A 22727-nucleotide genomic window follows, 5' to 3' on the forward strand; every position below is an offset into this window, starting at 1 on the left:
CGATAATTATCAATTCTCTTGAAAATTTTTTTTACATTATTGTTAATCTATCGTGTTCAATCAACTTATTAATATTACGCAAAACGTAATAGGTATTAACTTATATGTAAAATTAATGAATATAAACAAATTAAAATAATTCATTTTTATCATATATATTTATATGATAAAAAGTACACTTGTTTTACTCTATCAATATTTACCATTAATTCCATTGTGCGCTAAAACTATAACCACATTTAAAACTTAATATTGATAACGATTTATATACCTCTGTTTTACTATAAGCAACAATCACGTTTATTATCAACATATATTTTTTTTCTAGATCAATATCAACGAAAAATATCTATTTATCTTTGAATGCAATTGTATGTTTTCTTTAAACTATTTGTTCAATCTCTGATTAAAGGATCACACAAATAATGTTTTGTTTTCACAAGTAAACGAACGAAGCAACTTAAATGCGCGTCTACATATTGTTTTCCTCTTTTTAATTAAAAAAAAATACTTGATAAGATGTCTTTTTTATGCTATAATGCATTATTTAGTATTCGTGCATATTTAAAATATATCATTGATTTTTCAATAACAAGAAGTAATAGTAACTAATATAATGTTAATAGTGTCCTAAGGTATAAGGAACGATTCCACTGGTACATGTCGCAACAGCTGGTTAACAATGCCAGCAAAGAGTGCCGATAACTTCTTTTTTAGTTGCGGTTCCATTAATTTCAACACTTCTTGTCCATTTTCTCGAAGGAAGAGATTGATTGCCTCGGCTAAAAATTAAAAAATAATTTAATGATAAAAATGAATTGTTCGTAAAAATTAACGACTTTAACTATAATCATTCTTATATTATTAGATGTATTGTGTGATTTGCTTACTAAGTATTCGATTGTTGTTGAAAATCTTGCTGACTCGCATTTGCAAATTTTTCACTACGAGCACAACGTCGAGATTATCGACATTTAAATATGTCTTGTTTTCTCGCGACTTTGTAGAGATTGTTCCTCTGACTAGTATTTTAGCATCTCCGAAACGCGCGTGGAATGTACCGTTTCCACTTGCAGGCAAAATTATTAATACACCAGAACTGTAAAAATTAAATTTGATGAAACAGCAATTCTATCGCTTAAATGTAAAAAAATATAATTATTAAATTATATACCTTTTACAACTTATTCTCGAACTACAATTTTTACGACTTATAAAATAAAATGGAATATTACATAGTTTTCCAAAATAAATGTAATTTTTCTTTATATATACGAGATCATATTTAAAAAATACATAGATACAGAATTTACCTGGAATAATGCGCATCTAATATAAGGGCCGGCATTCGAACAATGGCTTGGAAAGGTGAACCCAGCTTGATATCTTCCACAGTGTAGTTACTCGCTCCCCTTATAAAAAGGTCTCGTAGCTGAATCTTATAACCGTTCGTACCACCTGTCAGGGAGAGAGTCAGTTCGTCCATCTATTGAAATAGACGGAATATGTAAAATATATATATATAAATAAACATATAAAATAGTAAATGTAAAATGGCACAAATAATGAATCTTCCGTTATATATTATTAGACATCAATACATACAGTATATTAAATTTTTAACATATTAAATTTTGAGTTTCAGTATATTAGACTTTAAACATGCGAGATTGGCGGATGCTTGTCAAAGTGTAAGAGCAACATGTTATAACTTTACAATTTTTATTAATTATCTCAATTATAATTAATTATTATTTTTTTTAGTGTGTAACAAATTTTAAAACTTCTAAAGTAAAACAAATATGTATACATCTATTATTAATAGAAACAAATAAATAAAAAGTGATTAAGAGATGAAAACGTACAAATACACACACGTAAGTATAGCTATTTTTCTTATGTTGCATTATAAGTATGAGACATTTTTTATTTGAAATGCTTTTTCTTGAAAGAAATCTATTGATATAAATCATAATTAAATACAACTGACTTTAATATTGTTTATAATATATATCCAATTTAGGACACATTAATTAAACTTACACGGAACGGTTCTACCGAGGGTAACTCAATTTCGGAGATTCCGACTTTCAAATAAGATCGCAGATGATGTAGAGCGTCGATCAGACAATTTGTCAGCTTTGGATCGCTTTTGGAACATTGTTTCACATATTCGGCTAGGAGTAGAATGTTATTATACATATATTGAATATATATTACTTTAAGGTATATTATTCAGTTATGTATATTGTATTGTTCCGAAGATGTGATAATTACATTTTTTAAATTTTACTTCTTTTTCATATTCTTAATATAGCAAGAGAAATTTGATGTTCTAGGTCGTATAAGTAAAAGCGTCAATGAGTAAAAAGCGTGTTAATCTCTAGTCATGTTAAAAGTGAAAGTTCTATCTCATGGCGAAAATACACCTTCAAGAATAAGTAGATTGGTACAGCTGCTAGAGGTTACTTATGTTAAGAGTCTTTCTGACGTTTTTTCCTAATGCTTTGCAAAATCATGTCGGGAAATGATTAGTACGATGTACAATAAATACATTGCATAATTAGATCAGTACACATATACAGGTACACATAAACATTCAAATATCCATTAGAAACAATATGTTCTACTTATTTGAATCTGTATCTTTTTCGGGGTGCTGTATTCTATTCTTTATATCGTAAATATTTGACAATAATTTTAAATAGACTAATTTTAAATAGATTACAGACTTATTGACTCTCCTTATATGAATTTAAAAAAAACGACAGAAGTTTTACATTTATGCTTTACGTCTGAAAATATTGAAATATTTGATTACAACATAATATTTCTGCGGAAATGGAGATCCGGCCTTTGCGACAGTGCGGTGCTGTTGCATGTTGCATAGAAAATTACACGTAAATTGAGTTAGAAAATTTATCGTCATTACAAAAAAGTATTTTAGTATATAAAACAATTAGATGCTTTCAAAATTTTTTAAAATCATAAATTGTCCTATTTTCGAGTTTTTTTTATAAATATGTTACGTCTACTTCGAAAAAAATCTGATTATGTCAAGTAAAATGGCACAATCGAATTTTTTAGCAATAATTAATTGCAAATTATTATATGCCTTTTATTTATTATAATTAAACTAGTTGTTCTTGTTTATTTCAATTCAAATGTGATTATAACTGTATGAATATTCAGCGGTGAAGATATTCAAGATGGTAACGTTAAATTTATGGAAAATGTTTTGATTACTCACGGCTTGTATCGGAGGAGAGAGTTGTCGTACAGCCGACGACGAGAAGGATGGCCCACAGCCTCTTGTTCATAATTTTTTAAGGCAGTCGTAACAACGAAGACGAAAGTTTCACGAAAGTTTCGATTATTGGGACTTATTTATATTCACCGTTGCGGCTTCAATCTTTTGTTGATGTTAGACACTAAGATCTTATTGCAATCAAAAATCACTGGCTACGAATTCGACTGTGGACTCGAATCGCGCGATAAACGGCGCCGTTAGAATAAGACTGACTATGCAAGAGAGGGCATTGACAGGCAGCAGATCGTAGCTGCACTCGCAGATACTTTCACTGCTATAACATGTATGCACCTGCGCCTTCTTCTGTCTTCATCGTCTGCAACAGCAGACGAGTCCTGCTCAGATTGTGGAGACAGCTGGACGAAAGTGCCTTACCTAGAAAATATGTTGTCTGTGTTGTGTATAAATTATATAGATCATCGCACGTTATAATGAGAAATTTCCAATGGCGATTTGATTATGACGAAAGTAAAGTAAATATTGTATCTACAAATTGATGTTAACAAATTAAAATAGATTTTTTAAATATAAACGTAGCGGTCGATCGCTCTTGTCAAAGAAGGCAAAATTTTTCGCGACAATAAAATAAAATGGTTACTTTGCGATTCTCTTACATTATGTAATTTTTCGAATGAATGTTTTATTTTGAGTAAATATATAGGTAATGGTTGGTTTTTTTTATATAAAACAATAAAACTGCGAAGATAAATTATGAAGTAAGACGATGATCTTATATTCAATGTAAACATTAACGCAATAGATCCTGTTGATAAAGTGCAATCGTAGATGCAACGCTGTAAGAACGTACTCTGTATGATGTAACGTCATTTGCATTCGACTGCAATTAAGCTGTTGCATTATGCAATGAGATTTCGGTAGAATGAACATGCATTTCATGATTTACGATCTATCATTATAGACATTTATAATGTACACCAATATTCTCTAATAATATTAGACAGTACATATTGAAAATTTTTAATTTTTTATAATTCTTATCAAAAAAGCTTCTTAACATTAAAACACACGATGCTAAGATAAATTTTAAAGACGATATTCCAAAGAAGTTAAATTAAAAAAAATTTTGTTTTCTCATTTTTATTAATTTTTCCTGTTTGCCAAATTATCAAGAGTTAATTCAAGAGTTAATTAATATAATAAAATTTTCAAGATTTTATATATGTGCCAGAATTTATTTATTAATAGTAATATTAATGTACATCAGAGCTATTCAAAGTCGGTATTTTTTTGGATTTCATCTTAAAATTGAAATGTGCCGATATTCACACCTATTTTACCATTCGTACTCCTCACTTCATTGCTGTTTTGTCGTAGCGTGCAATGCTCGGTCTCAAGGACGATAATACATCATTATTTTTGTGTTATTAACGGAATAAATGTGTGACATTATTAATTAATCACTAATAATACTACTAGAACGTCGACAATTGGAATAAATATTCGACGTCATTAAGTATTGTAAAGATGTCATAAATAAATGACGTTATTACATCTTAAATAGGTCACATGACATAAATAATTTAAAATGACTAACTATCAATGTCAAAATAACGACAGCTTGCTATTTGGGAACATACACAAAAATATTAATAAATATCAGTATAATATAAAATATATATACATATATTTTATATTATATACATATGTTGTAATATAATTTAAAGTTATAATTTTACAATTTACTAAAGATTAAAAGTATATACATATACGTATTCATTAATACATATAATATTTAGAAATAAAATTATTTGTGTGTAATTAAATACTATTGCATATAAAACTATTTTGTATGTATTAAATACTATTTGTAAAAATTTGAAAAATTTTTCTTAAATTAAATTTTCTATTAAACTCTGATGAAAAAAGCGGTATCTGTTAATCCTTGGCTGAATAGCTATAATGCTACCTGTGAAACACGAGTGCATTATGGTCATCTACACGCAGGAGTTCATTTATAATACATGTTTACAGTAACATGTAGGATAGAATGTATGATAATAAAATTACGTAATTCTCAATAAAATGTGCATAATTTTTAATTTAATATATATATATATATTAAATTTAATATATATATATATATATATTTCCAAATAATTTTTATTTATAATATTTAATTCAAAGATGTTATAATATCATGATTTAAAATATTCGTAAAATTATTCGTAGTTACTTGCGTACACAAAATTAATAACACAAACTAAATTTAAGTGAATATTTAATAAACTCAGTAAACGGAAAATCTCTGATAAAATATAAGTACAGTTCGCAATATATCCATATGATGTCACAAATTTAACACCAAGATGTCTGGCTCCTATTACTTATCTGATGAACTGTATAATGATATTTGTGAAAGAAATGTACAAAATTTATAAGAGAATTTTTTAAGCATCCATTCTCAGGTGGCATACTACTTATTCAGGAAAAGTTCGTAAAGAATTTATAATAAAGTGCTTTACACAAACTTTACGATACGCGCCACTAACCAGATAGTTCGAGAATACGTCCAAGAGGAAAAAATCAGAGCTAAACGATACTACGATAAATCAGTGAAGAAGGAAACTTTCACTGTAGGCGATAATGCTATTATATTAATTATATTATATTATATTGAATACGTTCTAGTATAAGAAATGATTATAAAAATAAATGTAAACCGAGAAAAACATGTATGACAACCATTACGGAAACTTGTAACCTCATTTCCTTTCCCAAGGGGGAAGGAATGTCATGAGTGCTAAATTGCACAAGTGACAATTGCGCCATGAAACGTACCAAAATGATACTCTAACAATTTACGAAATCATATTATTTAAAATAAAGAAAACAGTATCAATTAATATAAAAGAAGACCCTGAGAAATGCAGACTCAGATGTTGCGCGAATACTGGCCTCGTCCGATAAGCGGAACACTGACGGATCAACGCGGACGGTCCAAAGTTGAACCCCAAAATATCAAATATAAGCGCGACCCCATCTGCGGTCGGCGGTCAGAAAATCGATCAGATTAAAGCGGGGTCTACAATAGAAGTCGTAGCAGTCGTAGAGTCTTAAGTCGTAGAAAATTGACCAGTCATAGTCGATTATTCTTCTCATATTCTATTGTGATTGGTTAATTTTCTACGACTTAAGACTCTACGACCGCTACGACTTCTATTGTAGACCCCGCATAATAAACGTAACTCTTCGCGTCGCGCCGTCCGAATCATTATAATACTTATATCGCGATGCGAATACCGAATAGTGCATGGTGATTGTAAATGAATACTCCATGTGAAGTGTGAAAATAAAGATAGCATATATTTCTTAAATTTTATAAAGTGCTACATATTTTTGTGAAATCCCTCCTCGAGTCCTGTGTGGATCTCGGACCGTGCTGTACAGCGGCACAACATTAGCACCAGTGCTAAATTGTACAAGTGACACACCTATGTTACATAAATTTTATAAGCATGTTACATACCTCTTATACGCATGTTACATGAATCTTGTGCGCAGGTTACGTGAATTTTGAGCGCATGTAACGTGAACCTTGCAAGAATATAACTGAAGTGTCATTATGAAAATATTACAAGAATACTATTGAAATTTTGTATGATTTATTGCTCGTATCCTAGTAAATAAAATGGAATGGAACAAGCACGGAATTGAGTGGGATTTAAAGGAATTAATTTTGGCTAAAAATTAATTTTTTTACACAAATTGAATAATGGTTTCTCGACTTTTCTTACTTTTGGCATTAATTACATTTAGTCTAAAAATTTCATCGCAGTAACGACTTCATTTATTGGAAAAGGGCTAAACCAAAATGCGTATAATTATCCCTTTCCTCTATTTGTACATGTGCTTCTAAATACTCTAACAAATATATTATTTTTACTTTTTGCCCTTATTCATAATCAGATTGGACATATATTTAAGGCTTCTTTAAATGCTTCGTAATCAGTAAAATAAATAATTCATAGAGCATTTAAAAATTAATTTAAGAAGGCTATGTATAATGCTTGACTATAAGTAAACTTCCTTTCTTTATATTCATGTGTGCGTGTAAAAATATTATACATAAAAGTGAAGAATGCAATAAATCTTAAGAACTAAATTTATTAAGAATTATTCTAAATATAAAATAAACTACTCAGAATTCTTTTTAAATACATATGATTTATATCTGAGCTCATTCCCCGAATATTTATTTCAACACATTTTTACTAATGTTCCCTGCTGTAATCAAGAACTTGTTAGCAGCTTGTCAGTGATTGTTTATGGAAAAAAAAGCGCTTATTTCCCTTTTACTGAGTTTGGAAAGATCTTTTTAAAATCTCTTTATGCCATCTGTTTATTTGCATAGTCGACTCGTATAAAGTACCGTCTTTTTGAAAGAAATTTGTAATTAATAAAAAGCAACGATTCTTTCATGGATCTTTCATGGACGCCGCAAGGGGAATGCAAGAGGGAGGGGGGGAGGGGAAATAAATAAGGAATAGAAAATCCACAGGAAATAAAGAAGTTGCACAAAATATGGAAAAGAATTTTTTTAAATTAAACAGGAACTAAATGCATTAATTTTGATTAACACTTGTATAATAAAATTTTGGAAAATCAATTTTAGAAGATTGATAATTATAAGGTCTATTTTGTGTAATTTTAGAAAAATCAATGTTGGAACAAAAACTTGAATCGTCTTGGTTGCTGTCCAAATTTGTTTCGAATCTGAATTCTTTTGGGTGTACCTTCCTGCAAATAATTCTGTAATAATTCGGCGCCCATGGATCCGTCGAAACTAGTATTTCTCTTCTTTCTTATTTTTTCAGTCTGAGTTTTTTTTTGTGTTTTTGTATTTTGTCTCATTCCTTTTTATTGTAGGTCTGTTTTTTATGGCTGAACTAGTGTGTACTTTTGGAACTTAAAGTGAGTTAATAGATATACGTTTGATATTTGTTTTAAGCGAGAAAGGGAGTTCTAGAACAATTTAGTGCAGGAACAGAAAACAGATCATATATAAAGCTGAACAAATCGTCTCAGAATGATAGTCAAATTTCATGTCTCGTCTTGCTGAGATGATATCTTCAATATTTTCTGATTCATATCAAAAGATTAAGTAAGTAAGCAAATAATTGAAGTTATAAATATTCGAAGAACTTAAAATGCAAATTATTTAAAATCATTACGTATTTATACATGTAAAGTATTTTAGATTCGGCTAGTTAAACTATCTGCATCTTAATAGTGAATTATAAAGTTTAAATGTATAAATTAATTTAGATTCGAACACTCGCACTGTATAACGGGAAATTATATACATATAAAATTTATTGCAAACGTAATGCACAGGAATTTATTAAAATTTCAATTGTTATATATATACATATATATATACTGAAAATTTTGGAGTATAATTTTTTAATATATGTGATTGCGAAGCACATAAAAATAACATATATTTTTCTATATAAATTGTATTTATATAAAGAATATATACATATTTTTTATATAAATACAATTTATATAGAAAAATATATGTTATTTTTATGTGCTTCGAAATCACATATATTTAAAAAAATTATACTCCAAAATTTTCAGTATAAGAAGAATGTTTTTTACAGCAAAAAAATAATATATTTACACTGAAAAAAATTATTATTAGTCTTTCTTTATTAAAATCGATAAACTTATCAATACTTATATTTTTTGTGTATTAAATTTTTGAAATATGAAATTTAATTTACTTATGTAATTATACAAATAACGCAAAATTAATAAAATATATTATTTTAATCTCGAATATGAAAAGACGCAGTTTGCAATATAATCCAGAAAATTAATAGACCGTGTACCTGAATATCATAACCAATCTGGATCATATATGTATACTAATCTTAACATACAAATAATAAATTTAAAAAATATGCAAACAATTCTCCGTTGTAAATAAATATTTTTATATTTAATTCATATGTAAGTACTTTGTAGATCTCTACGGATTAGATATACGAAAGTTTATAGAAAACAGGCAATATTTAGAAAATATAAATTTTAATTATAGCATAACAATACATTTTGAGTGCAATATTACGTACATCCAGGACTGGGCATGTATTTGAAATACTTTTATTATACTAATAGTATTTGTAAGATAATTGTATTTCGTATTTCAGAATTAATATCGAAAAATTGAAAGAATTTTGTATTTTGTATTTTGATTACCAAGATTGATAATCAATATTATTTGAATTACAAATTACAAAAAAATTTTAATCTTTCAATTTTAAATACAAAATATATATAGATAATATTTTCATGTGCTCCACTGAAATACATAATACAAAATACATTTACGTTTTAAATATTGCGTTTTAAATAAAAATATTTTAAATAAATGCCCACAGCCTTGTATGTATCAAAGTACTTTACTGTAGGTACTATTCCATAAGCATCTGCGAACGATTTCGCTTTTAACCGTACGATGTAATGTTAGGTAATTTACTGGACAACATACGTTTTCTCTCTTATGTCGTTAAATGAAGAACTGGTCCAAATACAAAAGAAAAAAAAATCTTTAACGATATTTCTCGCTCCCACTCGAATACATCACCCTTCTCTTCAAGTTTTCGCAATAAAATTACATAATCTACACCAAATTTTCGTTACTCGGAAACAGTTCGCTAACCGTTCTCTCAGATGTATCGTAAACAGTGAAAGTGTATGGTACGCGCACCTCGTCCGCGTAATACTGCGACTGAATTTCTGTCCCTATCGTTCGTGAGTATCGATAAGTATAGAAGTGTTCTTTTGCGTGCTTCAGGTTTATCGAACAAAAAGGGAATAGTAAGGGAGAAAGAGAGAACGAAGAGATGCAGTTAAAAGTTTTTTTGCTTGTGCTACTATTGCACGCTTCAGTTGCTTCAGATTTCGGTAAGTAGATTTCGCACGTACTGCCAGTAGATTTCGATGACCGCACGTGTAATAAACTCCCAAGCCGGTAATTTAAATGCTTAGTATTGTAAATATAAGAAAAACACTGAATTTATAACGAAATTAACAGATTCATAACATAAGTTAAACAAATTCACCAAATATTTGATATGATACTTCGAAAAAAATGATCATCAAATAAGATTGTAATACTTCTTAATAAGGACGTACGTCACTACTCAAAATATATTCTCAGTAAACACCAATTAAAAGTAATATGATATCAATGTTATAATTTTACACTTAATATAACTGTTACGTAACACATGTGCTGTATTACACTTACGTAATTGAGCGTGAAATTATAACATTGATGTTATATTAATCTTAATTGGTGTTTACTCGGTTGTAAAAAATATAAGAATGTTATAGAAGGTTTTATTATTTTTAAATAATATTTGAATTTTAACAGCGGAATTTTCTTATTGATTTAAAAGTTGTTGAATTTTTTGTTCGCCTTGATTTTACATAAGAATAAAGGTTATGTAAAATCGAATAGTACTTATTTTATAATATTTGTTTTCAAATTAAAAAATAGGGAAGGAACATTACAAATTAAATCAAATTATATATGTATATATATATAAAGAGTGTCCCAAAATTCGGAGGTAATATTATTGCAGCGTGAAACTTCATGAAAAATTAAATGATAACAGTGTAAGCTATTTTTTCCGTAAAGCTTTTTAGGTATAAACGTTTGACTAATCATAAGCGTTGGTTAAAAAGTCATGTATCTATGTGACATGCATCTATCCATGTGACGTACTGTAACAATATTAGATACTAACAAAACATTGTCGCAGTTCGTACACTATCATACAGAGAGAGATAACTTTTCAATGCTTATGATTAATCAAATTTTAAACGTTTATATTTGAAAAATTACTTTAAGGAAAAAAATGACTTACACTTTTATTGATACTTAATTTTTTACGGTCTTACACTGCAATAATATTACTCTCAAATTTTGGGAAATATATATTATTAAAATTCTAATAAATATTTGTGCAAAAGTTCATTTTATTTAGATCTATTAACTCGTTTATAAGTTATTTACTTGATTCTTTTTTATTTACTTGAAACTGTATCAAAATACGATAATTGGTGCTGTAGAAATCGTTCAAACCCAAATAATTTGTTGTCTTGTTTTTTACAATTGGTTTCAAGGCGTATTTATCTACAATAAAATTTTTTAACAATATTGGCTTTATGGCTAATTCCTTGGCTAATTTTTTGTCTCATACTTTTAGCTGATATTGTACAGCCAAACAAAACATCTCAAATTTCTTCTTAAATTTCTCTTGATTATCAAGTCTCTCATAACTACTTATACAGGCTATTCCTAAATTTTTTGCCCAGCGCTCTTGTATAGATAGAGCGGACTAAACTGAGTCGAGAAAAGTCCTCTACCATTTTGCAATATTTGCAATAATTAACAAAATATTAATTACTAAAAATCGCTGAATATTGGATTTTAATCATTTTTTCTCAAATACTGTCAACTTTACAGAAAAACAGTGAGAGACAAAAATTGTTTATTTTCTTCTCATAAAGTTCAAAGAATTTTTTCAGAATTTTTTAATACCGTATTTTCTCATGTTGGTAAAAATAGTTGCCTATAATAAGAAAAGCAGTACTAAAAAGTTGATAAAAAATTCTAAACATATTCTTAGAGTTCTATAAGAAAAAAATAAACAATTTTTGTCTCTTGTAATTTTTCTGTAAAGTTGATTTGAGAACAAAATTATTGAAGACCATATTCGGCAATTTTTAGTAATTATAATATCTTGTTAACTATTACGAAAATTGCAAAATGGTAGAGGACTTTTCGACTCAATTTAGAGCACTTTCCGCTCTATCTACACAAGAGCGCTTAGCCAAAAATTTCGGAACACCCTGTATATCACATATTAGATTATGGCTGGGTTGTATCTTTCGGTAAACTTCAGCTCACCGTCTTACTCTCTTACTGTCTTATGTTCTTACTCTTTTACTCTTTTGTTTATTCAATAAGTAAATTACCACATAATTTATTTAAAGATGGAACAACTGGCCCTAAGAGTGCGTTCACTTTCGACTTTCACGCGGTCCAAACTTTATTCTGTCTTTATTTACAGCGCATGAGCTCCTGAACATATTTTAAGAATTATAACTGAGCATTTTTTAAGCAGAATCAAAGCAGTCGAAAAGATTGATATTAAATTTTATTTTGAAGCAAGATTAATTACATCATTAGGTTTACATAAATTAGCGTTTATTAAAAAATATATAAAATGAAAATCAAAATTATTAAATTTTATTGCTGCTCTATTTTTATGATAAATTTATTTTTTAGTTATATGCCATGCTTACGTCATTGCACATTTCAATTACACACGAATTTTAGAGATATAACTATATAAATAATTTATTCGTTATAAAAAGCATCATGGAGAATTTTATGCTAATTTAAGCGAAAGATTTAATTAGAAGGAAGTCCTACAAGAGTTTGATTTTATCAATGTTGTGCTAAAATAATATTTGCATATATGTAAATAAAATTCAAATTTTCTTTACAGTGTAAAGCCTTGTGTCCACGATGCTAAAAATCGGTCCGAGATCTCGGACAGAGAAAAAGTTAACAAATCACATTTGAACAATTTGATCACATAACCATTGCGATTGGTCAATTCTTTCTTCATCCGAGGTCTCGGACCGATTTCTAGCATCGTGGACACAAGGCTTAATAAATCTTCAAAAAATGAATGTACATATAAAAATAGTCCAGCTAAATTATAAAAGTTTTTCAATACTTTTAAGTTTGTAAAGAAAGCGAAAAAAGACAGGAAATTTCTTTTATAAATTGCTATATATATATATAAATCAGGAAAAAAATATATTATTGTGCTTTAGTAGTATTAAACAAAGACAAAATATATAAAACAATATAACTTAATTAACATTTAAAATAACATGAAAAATATGCAAAATTGTGGAAATGTATGCTAAATTGCGCCTTCCGACTAAGAGATTGGTATGTCTCGTCTGTTAGTTAATTTATTACATAACGTAATATCCTCTTTTGTACTAGAATGCGAAATGTTCAAGTGAGATGTTCTCAAGGAACGTATAGTGCTATCAAAACCGGAATACCTGGAAGTGAAAGTTACATTATGTACAATTACGTATGTGCATTCAATGTTAATACGAATATATTGACATTCAATGTTCAAACGTATTCTTACAATAATGTATAAGTATCACATATTAATACTAATTTAATTCGGCTCTTTGTAATATTACAAGTAATTTGAATTGTAATAAGTCAAACCGCGTTATGTGAATAACACGAATAAGTAAAGATAATATGTAAATATCACATATCCGCTAATTTATTTCAGCTTTTTGTAATACTACAAATAAATATTACAAGCAATTTGAATTGTAATAAATTAAACCGCGTTACATAAATAACGCGAATAAGTTAAGAAGTGTCAAATATGGTCGAGACTAAGTTTAAGTGCCTATTAGTATTTCCAATCGTTAAATATAATAAATTTTAAGTACATCTTTCAGTTACATAAACTACGCGCTGATATACTATCGGATTTGGAATGCAATCATAAGTTAAAGACGAAAAGTAATATCATAAAATTAAATTAATCGTCAACATCAATTTGAATTTTAAGTTGTACGTGACATTCTACTTTGTTTCATTTGTAGTAAAATATATTTAAAAAAAGATTTTAGCTTTAATATATTGTATCAATCCAATGCAAATAAAAATGTCTATATAAGTTTCCGCGATTGTTAGTGCGTAAATTATATATTTATAAGACGATAAGGTATAATTCATAATTAAAATGTAATTACCCAACAAAGTAAACTACAATAAAATTAGTTGCAAATGTTTCAACTTGAGTCCTCATTAATGCGGACGTTTTCATTGCTGAAGTCAAACTGATATTATATCAATTCTTACGGAATTTCTTTTGAATGTATTTAAGATATATTGTCAATTATATGTTTTTAGAGGACAACTTTAAGAACTGTCATCCTAACATATCAGGTTTTGACGTCTGCATAAGAGAGGGATTGAATGCTATTCGACCTTATTTCAAAACCGGTTTACCGAAATACAATATCCTCCCATTTGATCCCTTTTTTGCCAGAGAGGTAACAGTCACAAGAGGAGTACCGAACTTTGGTTTTACTTTAACTCTTCGAAATATCACCGAGAGCGGGTGGTCCCTGAGTAAAGTGACAAAATTTGTTTCCGACTTAAATAATTACAAGGTACATATATATACACTGCCTATCGATATAATTAAAAATTATATATTAGGCCTTCAGTTGGAATACAATTTTATGCCATCGGATAATTTGTTGCTTATTTTATACATACAAGACGTGCTATGGCAAAACGTGGTAAATGCCAAAATTATGAAAATGCACTTTATTGTATGAATGGATTGTAAGTATTGTGTTTTATTACACACTAATATTTGTCATGGAAATCGCTGCTATAAGCGAAGAAAAATTGATACTACAGCTCAAAAGGAGTTCATGCATTTTAGGCGATTTGGGGAGCACGCAGGGATCGTTGGATTCATCTTTTTTTCTTATTCAATTTTACTTACTGAATTAAAAAATTGTGATTAAAATTATCCTTGTATTCAGGACATATTTTTTTCACATCTTAAATAGAAGAAAGCAACGGTTGATTTTATCATTTTGTTGAACCATATCTGTAAATTTCTCTTTATTTTTTTATAAAAATCATTTTTTTTATTGAAATACATTATTATTAACGTCATGACTTTTATTTGCACTGCACAGGGTAGTCCATTTTTAACCAATACAGTCAATTTTCTCCGAAATGATTAATGATACAAAAAAGTGTTTTAGATAGAAGTTTAGGTAGAAGTTTTCTCCTCTCAAGATATGATAAAAAATATTTCCCGAATACTAAGACAATTTTAATCACGATTTTTTAATTTAAGAAGTAAAATTGAATTTAAAAAAATGAATCCCTGCGTACTCCCCAAATAGTTTAAAATGCATGAAATCCTTGGTAAATCCGTTGTGCAATTGGATTTACAACATTTTAGCTTGTAATTTTAATTGAATTTACAATATTTTGACTTACATTGTTACTTTACTTTACACTGTTTTAATTTGCATTTTATTTGGACTTACAACTTGAATGTTTTGAAATTTTAATAACTTCAACACGATTTTTTAAAGAATTATATTTAATTAAAATTTTTTGCAGAGAGAGAGAGAGAGAGAGACTGATTTTGTTTATATAATTTCTCTAGTTATTACAATAATTTTTTTATAGACATTTTAAAGAAAATGATGGTTTTCAAGAAAATAAGTTTTTTCTTTCCCCTAAAAAATTTAAAAAATAACACAACATTCTGCTTTGCCTCATATATTATTAGCAACTTCATATTTAGTTATCTTATAGTATCTCATATTTAAGATAAAAAGATATATTAAAAATTAATGGCATGATTATTTTCTGAATACATTGAATTTATGTTATTTAATGATAAAAGTAAAATCAGAATAATGAGACAAAATATAATTATAACTAAACAAAGCATTTCGTCAATTAGATTGTGTACACGCAAAGTTTCCCAGAGAAAAGGTTGACGGGTGATTATGAGTTTAAAGGCGCATTCTTCAGCTCCACTATAAATAATAGAGGAAAATTCTCACTCACTTTATGTAAGTGCAAATTTGTATTTGATTATGAAATCTATTTCAGTGATCACCAATATAAAGAAATACGATTTTTTTATTATTAATGATATGGTAAAATATAACTGAAAAAAAAAACAGAAATATTTAAATCATTTATTTATAATTTTATAATTTCTTCGTTACAGATGATCTAATACAAATGACCACCGTGACCAAATTGCCGGAACAAAGATTGAAGGCTCAAATGGACGTTCAATCTATCAAAGATTTGAAGCTTCACATTTCAAATCTTCTATTTGGCAAACGATTCCTTGAGAGTATCCTCGATAAAATAATTAATAATACGTGGCAGCCGGGTTTCGTCCTAACGAGGGGCCTGATCAATGAACTCGTTTCGACTGCTTTCACAGAGATTTTTGATAATGCCTTCCATGATTTTCCCTTTGAGCAAATTTTCAAATCAAAGCCGTTTATAAATTAAATTGATTGTAACTTTGAGATACATTACGCTTGAATTGTATAAAGTAAATTTGTTAATGAGAAAATAAGTGAATATAAGAAGTGTATCTGTCAGTTCGTAAGCAATCTAACCGTTAAACTATTACGAGAGAGCGAAATTTTTAGAGTAAATTTTGCAACTCTTGTTACATTTACATAATAAGTTGTGTATATAAACTGCGTACATTAGCACATAAGATATACGTGTGGCATACTACGTTAAATAAATATATTCTCTTTTTTTACGATATACATATACACCTTTGTATTATTACATGTCGCATTATCACCGAGTATAATTTATGTAGCTATTTATTTTGAATTAATATACAGCCTTAGTCTCATAGCTACAATATAAAGCACCTTTATAAATTGATATAAACATTCTATGTTTAACAAAAAATAAATTAAAAAGTAGTTTTATTAAAACTAATATTTATTCTTATAACAATTTTTATAATATTTATATATATAAATATTTTATTAGTTCTCCTTTACTTTTTATTACTGCCTTTTCTAAAAAAGTGTAACAAACTCAAGATGTTTTATACTTTTGTGCGTTGGCCAAGACTGTATATCTTATTAAATTAATTATTTAATATATTGTCTGCATGCTGTCGTGTATGATTACTAACCGTTTTCACCAATGTAGATTAATTTTAATCTTAGTTCAACTTATTCTTTGTTCTTTTCTAATTCTTGAAACAAGAAAAAGATGAAGAGTAAAAAAAAGTTGAAGATCAAAATTAATTTATGAATATTGATAAAAATAGACACACATTCTTTTGTTGGTTGTTATAAAAAATGCCAAACGTTTTGGTAGCAGAACAGGGCACTTATCAAGGAACAAGTCGAAATGGATTCCGATCGGAATTTATTATTCAATCATTCCCTAGATTTCTATTGTGTTTTCTAGAGAAAATGGAATAATTCCAATCGGAATTTATTCCGACATGTTTCATAATAGGTATCCAGGGTATCTATTATGGAACATGTCGGAATGAATTCCGATTGGAATTATTCCGTTTTCCCTAGAAAACACAATAGAAATCTAGAGAATAAGTGAATAATTCTAAATTCATTTCGACTTGTTCCATGATAGGTACAAGGAGAGAATTTTTTCTTAGAATTTATCCTGAAAATATGATAGTCGTGGGACAACATCGTATTTCGAAGAATTTCAATGTAAATCTCTCTTATTCATTAATAAAATTACAATAAGGTATAAAATAAGTTTGATTAATTTTACTGAAGTGCATGGTAAAAATCTTTAAAATATTATGTACCACAACTATCATATTTTCAGAATAAATTTTAAAAGAGAATTCTGTGTATCCAGAATGATTTTTTATGTCTCAATAGTTGCTCGCCTTGAGGATACTGCGGTCTTTGAACTTACGTTTTTACAATACACATGGAAACGTCACAAAGGATTGAACCAAAGAATGTCGTAGGATCTTTGTCAGATAATATTAATTTTGATCAGCGGGTCAAATTTGTGTATCATATATTTTCTGTTTCATTCAACTCTGATTATTTTAATATTTTTAATAAATGCTTCTCTTAAAATCACTTAAAGCCAAATTTGCGATATTTGTAAAAGAAAAATGCGGAATGCGCGTGCATACATTATGCATGAATAAATAAACGGACTGACTGCAGTAGTATGGAATCTTAACTCAAGTATACATGACCTTCCTTTTCTATCTATTTATCATATGCAACAGAGAAATCTTAAAATAAATCTGAAAGATACGTTTCCGAAAGAAACCTTGAAATAATTTTAATTTATTCTATAATTAGAAAGTATAATGATCTGAAAAATAAAAAATAAAGGAATTGTGTGAGTTAAAATGTATTATCAAATTTAATATTGTGCATAACAGCAATGACGTGCAACAAATAGTCTTTACTTAAAAATGACATTAACCAATAAAAACTAATAGAATAAAAAAAAGTTGTGTGAGTTAAAATATATTGTCAGATTTTAGAAACCATATCGTAATGACTGCAAATTTTTGGATGCTTGTGTTATTGAAATCAGTTTGTTACATCATTTATATTGTCATTTACACGGAGAACATACAAAATCTCGAAAAAAATGTCTTAAAAATTGAAAACTACAGCAATATCCCGAAAAATCATAATCCCAAAATTTAAGAATCGTGACAATGTTCTGAAAATTCATAATCCTGAAATCTTAGAAATGAGACAATAGGTCCCGAGCCGTAATAATATGACTTTTCGGGACATTGTCGCATTTCTAAAATTTCGGGATTATAATTTTTTGGAGCATTGTCACACTTCTTAAATTTCGGGATTTTAACTTTCCGGGATATTATTATATTTCTCAATTTTCGAAATTGTAACTTTCCGGGACTTGCATGTCTACCATTTAAACAAATTAGTAGGATTCCGGATAAATCAAATTCTAAGAAGCTTTATAAAACTTCGTAAAAATATAAAATAAAAATATAAAATTTGTAAATTGTTACTTGCTGTAAGATTCGCTCTCTTGAGGTTAATTTATATCTTCAATTTCATTTTTTCGTCACGTTTGAAGGCAGGAAGTGCGATCGGCGATCTTCCGCGAACATTTGCGTGAGCAAGTCGGAAACGTGACTTAAAACGAACGTGACCAAGGTGATTAACGGGGCTTAACATTCTCCTACTCTCCTTTTGACTGTTCCATGACGTCCATTCTGACGTCTATCGAATCCTTTCTTTTTCTCGTACTCATCACCCATTTTTATCGACAATTTCGCATCTCACGTTCAATTGTTACCATTTAACTTCCAAATTTGCGATGCATTTACATATTTAAATTGCATAATTCGACAGTCTAATCAGTTGCATCAATAGATCGTATTAAATATTTATAATGCACGTAATATTTTATACTTTGTTTCTAACTAACCGATTTGCTGATTATTAGAAGCGGAGAAAATCGCTTTTTCTATGCTCTTTCCAATCATTAAGCGTGTACCACTTTAAAATTACCAGATAAAAGAAGAAAATTATAAACAAATGTCGGCAATTATTGGGAAAGTAAGCGCATAAATTAATCAATGGTTTCTTGGTCTCCTTCATCAGTTTCAGGACCACTTATTAGAGGACTCTTACAGTGCATAGTTTATTGCGGTTAATTTAAAATTAATATTGGTAAAAGTTATAAGAACCTTCCATGAAATTCACGCTACTTCTATTATTCTTTTGCTTCTTTCACCTAGGAAAGTTGATCGGCGAAATCTATAATGACAATGCCTTGACCTACGCTATTAAAAATCGATTTAATTAAAATTTATTTAAATAAAAATATACATCGTGATTTAATCAAAAATCCAGATGTGGTTAAAATAATAAAAAATTGTAGAGAAAGATATTTTATTTCTTTCTCTGTCATAATTTTAAAGATTTAAAAACTGTGATTTACGCCACTCTCCGTATAATATACCCGCATTCTTATTATTATACCATTTGTTTTGCACCTGTACATTGTACAAGTTAAAAAGACATTGAAGAGTACGCACTGACTCGATATCCCGCTTAAGGTCCGATCCTCTTCTTCTTCTTCTTCTTCTTCGTCTTCGAGTATAGCGGGGGCAATGTCAAGGTCTATAAGGCTTGGTACATCCCTGCCAGTCGATCATTTCTCGTCGAGAAACCTGATCGTTCCGTAGAGTGCCTCGGTAGGTACCAGTTGATCTTAACGAAGAAAGGAAAGAAAAAATAAAGCCACTTGCTAGACATGAGGAATACCGTACTACTGTGCTATGCATGCTCGCTGCTGATCGGCGCCCATGCCATCGGAAGATATAGGGGCCTAGAATTTCTAGAGCCTTGCTCCAGAAATGATCAAAAACTAGAGATCTGCCTCGCTAGAACAGCAAATACACTTGTCGACCATTTCCGTCAAGGTAAGATGTTGCAAATTTAAAACACTATATATATATTGACCTTGAACTTGTTATTTCTTATGTGACTTTTGATAAATTTCTATGAGACAACACTTATTATCATATGAGTGAACCAATTTCTAAACCGTTCAGTTTTTTTATGATAATATATTTCATATGTTAAAAGATCTTATCTAATTTGAATAAAAAATGAAAATTTTTAAATATATATGGAAGTTATACAAAATCTTTTGATTTTGATTTTATTTACGTTTAATGATATTTGTGTTCATTATGATTAATGATTGGTATGCTTCGAAGAATTTTGAAAAAATTGAAGTACAGTTTAATCTGCCGTTTCTTACCGTGTCAAGTGAAGTCGCAACAGACGATAGGAACTTAATTCGTCGTAGAATATTGCTTGAGAATTTCTCTATTCTTAACTTTTCGCTGTTCTTAATTTTGCGCTATCAGGAATATTAATAATTTTAGCAAACTCGTTTTATTATGACGTGTAATATTAGATAAAATATAGTTTAAAAATCCAATGAACTAAATAAATAATTTATTATTTTTATTATTTTTTATTATTTTTTTGAAATAATTACTTTGAATAAAAGCAACTATAATAATTTTGATTTCTCATTAAGAAAAAATGAATCTCTTTAGTAAATCTAGCTAAATTTATAATATACAAGAATGGCATTTATCAATATTTTTTATTAACTAAAATGAGAATTGTGTGTAATATGTTATTCTTTTTTACTATAATAAATATATCTACTTCTAGTTAAGATTAAAAGCTTTGTAGTAAACGCAAATAAAATATGTAATTAAATAAAATTATTAAATTATGGTAAAATTTATTGTTAATTTATTATTTTTTAATTAATATAAAAATTCTAACTTTGGAGAATACTTTACGATTGTAATGTATTTTTGTTTCCTGTCATGAAAATTTTGTTAGATAAATATATGATATTTTATAATAATATAACCTATATCATTTGTAAATAAACTGAAAGTTGAAAGTCTGAATAAACCGGTTCTGTAATCACGTGGTTTTGTTAACGATCACCACATGTTATAACGGTGTATTCGAATGGTCACCCAGTGTCCTACATTCCACTTGCATTGTGCGGTATAACTTCGGCATACCTGAAACAATATAGCTTTCTTCAAGCTGTTAGAGCGTGTAGTGGGTGGAAAATTATCGAATTCATTTTTGAGTGAAATAAACTTTTTAGTCAGATTACAAAAATAAATAATGAGATTGATATTACAATCTAATTTTCAAAAATTAAAATAGAACAATTTCATGAAATTAAATAGAACAAAAAATGTCATTATGCTATTTTCAAATTTAATCGACACATTTAAGTGTCAAACAAATTATAAAAAAGTAAATATTTTTAAAGAAACTACGTAAGATTTATTACACTTAAGAATTTGCGTTGTTTGGAGTGAAACCGCACATTATAACGTTCTAACTACGTTGCAATTGCATTGCAGGTTTACCGCAACTGGGTTATCATGAAGTGGAACCGATTATCCTGGACGAGTTGCATATCGCGCTTGGCGGTGGCCCAAATGGTTACAGGGCTCAATTTAAAAATATCACTGCGAGAGGAGTCTCTGCCCTGCGAATAACCGGCCTGAGGACGAGACTGACTGACGATGAGGTGCAATTGCAACTAGCCTTTAGCATTCCCAGAATTAGAGCAGCCGCGAAATACCGGTCTAGTGGAACTTTAATCTTAGTACAAGCTAGCGGTGCTGGAGACTATTGGGGCGAATACGGTAAGAACGTTGAAAATTAACTGTAATTATCTTAATGCTACTTACAAGGAACCTCGCGAGTGTCAAATTCTGATTTTAATGAAACTTTGTGTAGATATAATACACACACAAAGATAAGTTTAGAAAATATTAGTTGCAGTGGAAAAACGGTTTGAAAGGGTGAAATCACCCCTTTAATGTATAAAACGGTTTTCAGCTTTTTCGTTATTCGAGAACTATTTGAGATATCAAAAAATGTTTTATACAAAAGTTTTACAATAAAATTACCTCTATTTATTCACGTCAATAATTTTTTTAAAAATAATTATTAGAAAGATTAAAAAAAAACCTTTTGTTCGTACCATTGACACAAATGAATAGAAGTAATTTTATTGTAAAACTTTCGTATAAAACATGTTTTGATCTCTCGAATAGTTTTTAAATAACGAAAAAATTGAAAACCACTTTACACATAAAAGGGGCAATTTCACGCCTTCAAATCTTTTTCTGCAGCAATTAACATTTTCTAAATTCATTTCTTTATGTGCGCGCAAAAA

General features: G+C 28.6%; 3 protein-coding genes across 3 annotated transcripts in view; 2 read left to right on the plus strand and 1 right to left on the minus strand.

Moving 5' to 3' along the window:
• Window positions 1-277: 277 nt before the first annotated feature.
• Window positions 278-3586, minus strand: LOC108757932 (circadian clock-controlled protein). Its single transcript, XM_018502634.1, has 5 exons — window positions 3251-3586; window positions 2044-2177; window positions 1314-1486; window positions 891-1099; window positions 278-782 (listed from the first exon to the last, which is right to left on the minus strand). Exons 1-5 carry the CDS (start codon window positions 3318-3320, stop codon window positions 631-633), a joined length of 738 nt encoding a protein of 245 aa, XP_018358136.1. The 5' UTR covers window positions 3321-3586; the 3' UTR covers window positions 278-630.
• A 6451-nt stretch (window positions 3587-10037) lies between these two features.
• On the plus strand, window positions 10038-16737 carry Jhbp16 (Juvenile hormone binding protein 16). The gene is made up of 4 exons (XM_018502630.1): window positions 10038-10246; window positions 14319-14581; window positions 15910-16021; window positions 16183-16737. The coding sequence occupies exons 1-4, from the start codon at window positions 10186-10188 to the stop codon at window positions 16476-16478; spliced, it is 732 nt and encodes a 243-aa protein (XP_018358132.1). The 5' UTR covers window positions 10038-10185; the 3' UTR covers window positions 16479-16737.
• Window positions 16738-20071: 3334 nt separating this feature from the next.
• The window catches only part of Jhbp2 (Juvenile hormone binding protein 2), a 3967-nt gene continuing 1311 nt past the window's right edge, over window positions 20072-22727 (plus strand). The window contains exons 1-2 of the mRNA XM_018502628.1: window positions 20072-20412; window positions 21904-22191. Coding sequence (XP_018358130.1) covers window positions 20244-20412; window positions 21904-22191 — 457 coding nt within the window. The 5' untranslated portion in view covers window positions 20072-20243. The remainder of the gene's footprint in view (window positions 20413-21903; window positions 22192-22727) is intronic.

The sequence above is a fragment of the Trachymyrmex cornetzi genome, unplaced genomic scaffold (genome assembly GCF_001594075.2).
Source record: "Trachymyrmex cornetzi isolate Tcor2-1 unplaced genomic scaffold, Tcor1.1 scaffold148, whole genome shotgun sequence".
NCBI lineage: Eukaryota > Metazoa > Arthropoda > Insecta > Hymenoptera > Formicidae > Trachymyrmex > Trachymyrmex cornetzi.